Here is a 9,380-nt window from a genome sequence, read left to right on the forward strand (position 1 = left end):
CGTAGGTAGCAGAAGTACCGTAAGTCCCCATGAACACTAGTATGGTGCCCTGACTTTGGTTGCTGGTAATTTATAGCCCATTTCTATGATGTAGTGTTATGAATAGTCATATTTTAGGAATAAATGCCAGTTATGAAGATAAATCTATTATACTCTAGTTGTTTTACTGACTATTGTCGACGGGTTTTTATGAACTCAAAATGCCTTTAGTCTTGATATATAAATTGGTCTCGTCACGATGTGCCTGAAATACTGCCGATGTAACGTTAAATCGTAACTCAACCACTCACTCGCACTGACAATAACTGACATTGTTAAAAAGAAAAACTAACGGTACGAACAAAATATATATAGTATTATAGCTAAACTCGACAGAATTATCAATAAACCGCCCACATGTTATCAAAAATGAGCGGGCCACTGCAACTTGATAATGCCCTCATATTGCTTGAGGACGGGCCATTATCACGCCCGTTGTTAGGTGACGTCATAGGATAGGGATAGGTGACATCACGTTCAATAGTGACGTCATCTGGTTTGTTCTATGAAGTTTTCATATTTGCAAAAGTGGGTCAGTAACATTCGTGTTGATTGCAGTAAATGTTTCAAAACCGATATTATTGTTTCTTTTATTTGATAACAAATTCCAAATCAAATAGATAACAAATTCCATCCATTTTAGCTATAAGAACGGTTACGCTATTTTCAGGGCATTATCATTTGCAGAAGCCGTCGCGCAGTTAATCGAAGAACTCGAGCTTCTGCAAATGATAATGCCTTGAAAAATAGCGTTTCCCTTATAATAATGATGAAAAGGTGGTGATTTGCCTTGTTAAGACATATTTTCTTTGAAGTGTCATTGAAATGTCACTGCAACTTTGAAAAAATATCAAATGTCATGTTTGTCAGTGTATCTCTTTTCATTCAGGTATTGACAGTATGGGCCTGTTCTGGAGTATGAAGCCTGTCCCAGGCATGTCAAAGGCCGCGCTTCTCAGGAAGGTAGACGTGACAACACCTCTTGTCTTCAGACTATCAGTCATGGATGACCACATTCCCTTTGCTGACCTCCAGCAGCTCACGACAGTGGTGCTGGTTGCCGACGAGGTACAACGCTGGTACAAACACGGTTCTGTGAGGAGGATTGTCATGCGTGAAGGTTCTCTGAGAGGAACCCTCTTCTTGCCTGCAGGTAAGACCCCATGGTTCGAACACGTATGCGTATAGTTTCGCCTCTTTGAAAATACAAGGATTCCTTTAATTGATATATGGCTGTAACATATTTCAGTATAAACCTGTATAACTAGTGTGTAACAAAGCGGGTCTTTGGAAAGATTCACATCTCAGATATGATAAACAGTTTGAATTAGTTTTTGTGTTAGTACAACATTGTAAAGGACGCAATTTAATTATAACAACTTGCACAGCTTATATTACATCATTCATTGTGAACAGGTGAAGGGCCATTTCCTGGAGTGCTCGACATGTTTGGTTCAGCTGGAGGTCTGGCGGAGTTCCGTGCTGCCTTGTTGGCGTCTAGAGGCTTTGCTTGCTTTGCTCTTGCCTACATCAGATATGATGATCTGCCTACTTCATTGGCTGGCATTGACTTTGAATACTTTCTTGTAAGTTGCTTAAATGAATATGCTTAATACTATGAAAGATGTTCGTACCCTGAATATGTTTTATTATGTACATGGACAATTACGTTACCTAACAGAGCATGGAAACTTTAAAAAAAACTATCAATTCTGAAGATAATGAATCGTGAATCTCAATCCTAGAAATGTTGGGCTTATAACCACAACCATCAAACGGTATTTACCTGATAATATTTAACTATGTACTTACAATCTAACTTAGCACATATCTATTCAGCATGTCCTGCAAACAAAATGATGTATCCCTGCAAACAAAATGATGTATCACAGTCTTTTCTGGAACAAATCATTATTGTCAATACATGTACAAGCCCCCCTCCCCCCCCCCCCCTCTCAACATGGCATGTCAACTAATCAGGTGAACGTGATTGAACAATGAAAAGTCAAAATATAGTTGATACAGATTTGAAATAGGTGTGTCTATTAGGCATGTTCTCTCTAACGTGTATTGTCTGCATTCAATACCAGCTTTCCCAACCATAACAGATACAATTCTCTCAATAGGTGAAGGCTTTGGTGAATATCTGTGGTGCTCCGGTGTATGGATCTGACGAACTAAAAAAGTGTGGACATTTGTTTTGGAAAGGGTTCAAGTAAGCATGTCTATGTCTTCCATGCGTTGTATTTAATAGCTGTGCTCAGCAATAATCAAACTATATAATGGCTGTCTTAGATAATCTCAATATCACTGAGCCTTTTTGCAATGGAGGTCGAAGTGTTAGACATCAGTTTTGGAATAGCTCAGAGCAATCAACATTATTAACCGAGCCTGACCCCCTGATCTAGTGTTGTCATCTGCTGGGTACGTACTCCTAATCGGACCCACACAGGCGACAACACGTCAATAGTCACCTTTCGTTATGATCTCTGGGTATTCATGTCTTAAATATGGTCGCCACTGTTGCAACCAATGTCATTTTGTTGGGAACAGTTGGAATTTTGTAAGCAGTAAACCTGAGAGCCTTATTTGATATGATTTCATTTTCAGGATGGATGAAAGTAAATTGAGACAAACCGATGAAGGTGTTTATTTGAAAGACGCGGCTCGCTATGACACTGAAATCATACCAGTGAGTGTATTTATTCACAGCAATCCACATATTTTGTGAGTCATTTCTTGTCACTTTTTGTTTATGTCAGGGGTACAGCTTCATGATATAACCTGTGTTGAACAATTACTAGTACATGGACATCAATAAGCATGTAGACAGTATAACTGTTCAGGCAAATATTCATAAAACGTCAGTATAAACGTAATTAATACGGACAGTGGGTTTCCAAAACTCGTTATGGAATAGTGCCAGAAGTTGATATGTTCCTGCATTTGGATCGATTTTACTTATTTCATGTTTAGAATTAGTAGGTAAATTGGACAGAAATAGACGTACATCATAGATCACGAGGTAATGGATGAATTCATTGTGTGAGCTGTGCATTTTCTTTTAGTAGTGTAAAAATGAAAATGCTGAACATACTATTAGGCTGGGTGATTTATGTCGTGGAAGTCAGGAAGGAAAAGGATGAATTTGCTTTTTTTATTCTTATTCATTAAAGTTTAATATATTCAAGATGAAAGGCCCACATAATAATTGGTTACAAAATGTTAAAGTTAAGGTGATCAAAGGAAATACATGTACAGTGCATATGACGTGAATGAGAATATTTTGGGATTGAAATAGCTTTTTACAGAATTGGAGCAGAGACGGGTGACAAGAATAGTTACACAGTTTCAGTTGATGTTGCCACTTTTGGTGCAGGGGAATTTGGAACTGCAATTGGTTTAAGTCTGACTTCCCGTATAACTTAAGATCGTTTCGATAGTACCATGAAATAATAACAACCATGTTCTGATTTTTACACAAAGACCGTAAGACCGACGTAACACTCTTTATAGGTGAAATACCAGACATCTCTATGGGGAGCGATACTAAATTAGGGCTAGAATAATAAGGGTCAGCTAGGCTAGAAATAATTCACATATTTCATTATTGTTTTCTCTGGTTGATTTTGTCTTTATACTGCAATGGGCCATCGGTATAATTCCATGCCTCAGGCCCTTGGCATATCTATTATCTCTTTCATGAAATCCAATGCAGGATCGATAGGTTCTACTGCGGTTTCGTGGCTTTTTCTGAAACGATTTTAGCAGTATGACTCTGTGCATCTCCCTTTGGCATATTTATGGCATTCTCTTGTAGGTACGATGGGGTTTGTACACTCGGGTATTAGGTATTGCTGCTTCATGACACTATTTAAATGTCTTTGCAGGCCTGGTCGAATAATGCCCAGATCTTATACTTGTGTGGTGAAGATGATGGCGTATGGAGAACAGACTTTTCCAATACATTCATTGAGACTTGTCCTGAAGAGAAGAAAAATAACATTGAACTCATCATCTATCCAGGTACAGGACATCTTATTGAGCCACCATACATGCCCGTGTCCAGAGCAATGTTCCATAAAGTCCTTGGTGAGTGTTTATTTGTATTAGCCACACTTACGTGTACATGTAGCACACAGTACAACCAAAGACCAATACAGAACAAACCGAACACATTCTTGTAGTCTGTCACTCAAATTCATTGTAGACGTCTCACAGTGCTGCAACAAACTGACCACTTTGTACTAAGATATCGGCATCTATGTGTGCCTGTGTGTGCGTGCGTGCATGCTTGTGTGCTGTTTTGCGTGCTAGCGTTTCGGGACATATATTTTCGCATTTAACTTCTCCACGTTGTCTTAGTTGTTGATCTCAGCTTATTCTCGTGATTTGATCATTATTATGTCTTTTGTAACCAGGAGAAGGACCAAAGTTCAAGAAACTGTCATCAGGTTAATTTTTGCCCCAAACAAGTTACCATTCACCTTTCCGCAACCGCCGTTTCTTTACTTCACCTTATGATGTGACATTTGCGCTATGCATTCTACCTCGTGTCACAAGAATCATATCATATCCATGCTTGCAACGATATTGCATCCTCCAATGTGGCAATACACAGCAAATCTATATAGGTTTCTGTTCCATAGTGACATGACTATACACCAGTAGCTCTAGTTTGTTTTTTTATTAAATACCATATTGTAATCGAGATTGTTTGAACGAGGCTGTAATATGTTTAAACAGAAAAGAATTTAACATGGTCATTGACTTAGTAACGCTGATCGATATTGCGATGATGAAATATATTTAACTGAGCAACAACAATGACGGCTAATTTTTCAACAGAGTTAGATCGATACGTGTTACTTATACTGTTCAATTGTATTTGTATTTTAGTCTGTTTCTCAATATGACATATTACATATTTGACCAGGTAAGCCTTTATATTCAATCCTGATAAATTCTTCACTGACAAACTTGTACTGTACTCGACTCTGGATGTGCTTCCCTAACAGGCTATACAGTGGTGATGGGAGGAAAGCCTAAAGCTCATTCAGCAGCCCAGGAGGACGCCTGGGGAAGACTTCTTCACTTTCTCCAGAAACACTTGCCACATGAGCATCACACATCTGGTCGGTTATAGCTAAAACACTGTTCTATACCCGTAAATATTTTGTATTCAGCGTAAGTCTTTCCACTTCGTCCACCAACAACTTGATACAAGATATGAACCATTCGAATTGGAATTGACGGATACAATAATATCATTGCGTAAATGCTGATGGTTTACACCTACCGACAGACGTTCAGCTTAGGAGGGCTTTTCGGAAATTCAGACGCCAACAGACGGATTATAATAGGAAACAATATTGCAAATTAGGAAATATCTACAAATCAACATGTAGGAAATTCAAATCTAACATCCAAAGATCAAGACTGACAGAACTCTATTGCACGTTATAGAGCCCATCCATGTTTTCGAAAACGATTCGTTCAAGTCCAAACCGGGACACTCATAAACCAAACATATCAGCAAATGAATGGCTATCACATTTTAAAAATCTATTTTTATCTGATGAAGCACCATGTTATTCTGATTACTTATATCCTGAAGATGTTGGTAAGCACACAAACAAATATGTAGACATACAAATTCTAGAATCACTGATAACGCATACAGAAATCCAAGACGCCTTTTCCGACCTTAAGACTGTAAACTCTGTCGGTGTCGACAAAAGTATATCGGAAATGATCAAATATTCTCTACCTAACTCTATGCCATTTCTTGTGAGATGTTTCAATAAAATATTTGATGAGGGTACGTTCCCATCCACATGGGCGAAATCAATTATCATCCCCATATTTAAACATAGTAATGTGAACAACCCTGGCAACTACCGGGGTATTTTGTAACTGGTATCTGAGGTAAGGTATTTACCAGTATTATCAATAACAGACTGATTTAGTGGTCGAACATGTGGGACCTGATACCCGAAGCGCAGGCTGGATTCTGGAAAGGCTATTCCACATTTGACCATATTTGACCATACTCTGCTTGCAGTAACTGAAAAAGATCTCTCATATAATGACGGAAATTATATGTTGCCTTTGTGAACTTCAAAAAAACATTCGATTCTGTGAATAGACGTCGATTGTGGAAATGTTTACAAAATCACAACTTTGATGGCCAAATGTATATGATACTTAAATCAATTTATCAAAATGTTAAATCATGTGTTCGATTTGACAAGGCTGACTTTTTCGACCGGTCTGCGTCACGGATGTGTATTGAGCCCTATGCTGTATTCATTTTTGATTAATGAACTATACACTTCACTTTCTGGAAAACATAGAGCCCAACCTTTCCTGACATAATAGAACTTTTTATGTTGTTGTTTGCGGATGATGTCATTCTTTTGTCAGAATTACAGAACCAACTCGATATTCTGTCAGTGTACTCGGATAAATGAAGACTTGAAGTAAACTTAGATAAGACAAATATTGTGACTTTTAGAAAAGGAGGGCCTACTACATTGAGAGAAAAGGTGGCATTTAAAGGTGAATATATGAATACTGGGAATATAAATACCTTGGAATATTATTCACAAGTACATTAAACTTAAGTAAATCGGTGTTAAATGTATCAACAAGAGCAAAGAAAGCTTTCTTTCAATTACAGTCTGTTGTGTTTAAACTTGGCTTTGCTACACCTCACATTTTCTTTAAACTGTTTGATTGGCAAATACGGCCGATCTTATTGTTTGGCGGAGAAATATGGGGCTGTCGAGAGCTTTATTCAATCGAAAAGGTTCAACTTTAAAATATTTCTTAATGTGGGAATGTCAACTCCCAGTAATATGGTTTATGGTGGATGTGGGAGGTTCCCACTATATATAACATCTTATACTCGTTATTGGCTGAAGTTATTATGTATGCCTGCCAAAGAAATAGTATAATATGCTGGTATATCTTCATAATATTGGAAAGGACACATGGGCTTCCCGTGTACGCTTGACTCTTTTTAATTATGGCTTTGGGCTCATATGTATCTCGCAATCTATTGGTGTCATTCATATGTTTTACAACAATTTGGCATTCTAGGCTTTCAGGATGTTCGAGATACGACACATATCGTAACATTAAGTCTATCCTTGAGTCGCTTCATTCAAATTAAAGATTCAAACACTTCCGCAATACATGTATACGCTTTAATAGGCTTGGTCTGAATGATTTAAAAGTGAATAGAGGAAAATATTAAAGTTTGAAAAGTCCCGTTTGTAACCTTGGTGCTGAAGACGAATTTCATTTTATGTTTATTTGCCCCATATATACCAAAATAAGAAGGAAATATCTACCCGTCTGATCATTTTCATGTATTTCTAATAATAACTTTGAATGTCAGCTGTCAAGCAAAAAATTATAGCTTTCAACTGCAAGTGTCTTTATGCGTACATCATACTTTTAGGTTACGTCTGTTGTTGTTGTCTTGATACTCCGTATACTACAATATTTGTTAATATAACTGACGGAAGTGTATGTCTATGTAACTTACTTGTATATGGGCCAATGGCCTTTCATACAATAAACCATTGAATTGAATTGACAAAATTCCTTTTTGATTGTTCAAAATAAGCAATTCCCATAATGATAAGATTCTTTCTTATTCCAACCATATCACAAGTATGCATTCATGAATCACTAACAGTATACAAATAATTACTTTTGAATAGATCAATATGTCACAACAAGGACACTCTGACCGGGCTGAGGCCGTATCATGCGCTTTGTCATTCCGAAAATCCCTCTAAAGTTTATGAATCCTTCAAATCATCTTCTGTTTCATTACAGTAACTTAGCTGCGAATCGTTAACTCCTAGGGCCAGACGCCATCTTGTTTTCTAGCAGACGCGTTAATATTCATCACGTGACAGTTAATACTGATCGCGTGACGAGTCAATATTCGAGGTCAGTGTCAGTAACATGATATTGGGGTCAACTTTCAAATGTATGTTTCGTCACGTGATACGGAATAACCAATGGATTTGCATGATTAATAATCAAGGTAGAACAATTAGTTATGAAACGAGGTGTTCGCCAAAAGATGAGCGTATCTTGACCCACTGGTGACACCCGTCACAAACACTTGCAAGTCAAGCGTTCATCTGAACAAACACTGGAACATATTATCTACGATCAGAGTCAGACATAATTTCAATGCATCAAACTTTCGAAATGTCACTCTGAATCTCACTTCTCAGCAACAGTACTATCAGTGTTCATGTTTGTGTGTCGTCGCTACATGGCTGTAATAATGTCGATGCGACGTTTAATTTTAACATACTCACTCATCTTTTCGTCACAGCAACGCTATCGCAACGTTCAACTGACAAACCACAACACCAAACAGTCCGGTATGCCCTGTGATCACTGAGGCGCCCGTAAAAGGTGTTAATGCACACAGCCGTGTCACTGCAACGGAATGACGGTATCAACGACGAATTACCCGCTCAGGTGTTTTTGGCATAATCTGTTGCGTATCAAACAAATTGATTGGACCATCAAATGAGGATGTCGATAGCGCCTGGCGCATAACTCATAAACTGTTCAATATTTAAGAATTGCCTTCCGCTTTGTATGAGGTCATTGGAGTATGAACCTTCGAAGATTTCCCAGGGCGGTCGGGTAGCTTAGTAGATAAAGCGTTCGCTCGTCACGCAGAAGACCCGGGTTCGATTCCCGACATGGGTACACTGTGTGAAGCCAATTTCTGGTATCCCCCGCCGTGATATTGCTGGAATATTGCTAAAAGCGGCCTAAAACCACACTCACTCACTCACTCGTGGATTTCCCAGGTGTTTCCTAAGAAATGTGGAAGTAGTCCGTCAGTGTTTAGTTGATTTCGAGGAAACATGTACGTCTTCAGTCGCGTGAGAAACGTATGAACTCGCTCACTCACTCACATTCAAACAACATGTAACGTTGTATACACATTAATCAGGTGCTGAGCAGGTGCTTTTTGCTGGTCAGGTGTGTTTTATCTGTTTTTTTTTACAATTTTAAGTAAAGTAGTAGTACTACTGAGATTGACACAGAATTATCAAAGGCTAAGGAACACAAATCAAGAACACACAAGATATGTGAACATAGACATTTCAAGAAGAATGAGCGAGTGAGATGACGCCGCTTTTAGCAATATTCCAGCAATATCACGGCGGGGGACACCAGAAATGTGATCAGGCTGTTTGAGTGTGACCGCACCCGCCGACGGCGTGTATTGTGGAATTATTGTTCAATCAACAACACATTGCCTGCCTGGTCGCCGTGATAATACTGTGGTA

General features: G+C 38.4%; 1 protein-coding gene across 1 annotated transcript; it reads left to right on the plus strand.

Annotated features, from left to right (window-relative positions):
* The first annotated feature begins 939 nt into the window (after positions 1 to 939).
* Positions 940 to 5,185, plus strand: LOC139455078 (acyl-coenzyme A thioesterase 5-like). The gene is made up of 7 exons (XM_071236653.1): positions 940 to 1,192; positions 1,456 to 1,629; positions 1,973 to 2,019; positions 2,166 to 2,254; positions 2,650 to 2,731; positions 3,930 to 4,131; positions 5,058 to 5,185. Exons 1-7 carry the CDS (start codon positions 940 to 942, stop codon positions 5,183 to 5,185), a joined length of 975 nt encoding a protein of 324 aa, XP_071092754.1.
* The last annotated feature ends 4,195 nt before the right edge of the window (positions 5,186 to 9,380 follow it).

This window comes from Haliotis cracherodii, unplaced genomic scaffold (assembly GCF_022045235.1).
Source record: "Haliotis cracherodii isolate W230 unplaced genomic scaffold, xgHalCrac1.p SCAF_11, whole genome shotgun sequence".
In the NCBI taxonomy this organism is placed as follows: domain Eukaryota; kingdom Metazoa; phylum Mollusca; class Gastropoda; order Lepetellida; family Haliotidae; genus Haliotis; species Haliotis cracherodii.

What these genes read in the sequence shown, in the direction of transcription:
- LOC139455078 (XM_071236653.1), top strand. Translation starts at nt 940, where the DNA reads ATGGGCCTGTTCTGGAGTATGAAGCCTGTCCCAGGCATGTCAAAGGCC. An exon ending in ATGACACTGAAATCATACCA is followed by an intron (nt 2,732 to 3,929) that starts GTGAGTGTATTT and finishes ATGTCTTTGCAG; the next exon opens with GCCTGGTCGAATAATGCCCA. An exon ending in AATGTTCCATAAAGTCCTTG is followed by an intron (nt 4,132 to 5,057) that starts GTGAGTGTTTAT and finishes CTTCCCTAACAG; the next exon opens with GCTATACAGTGGTGATGGGA.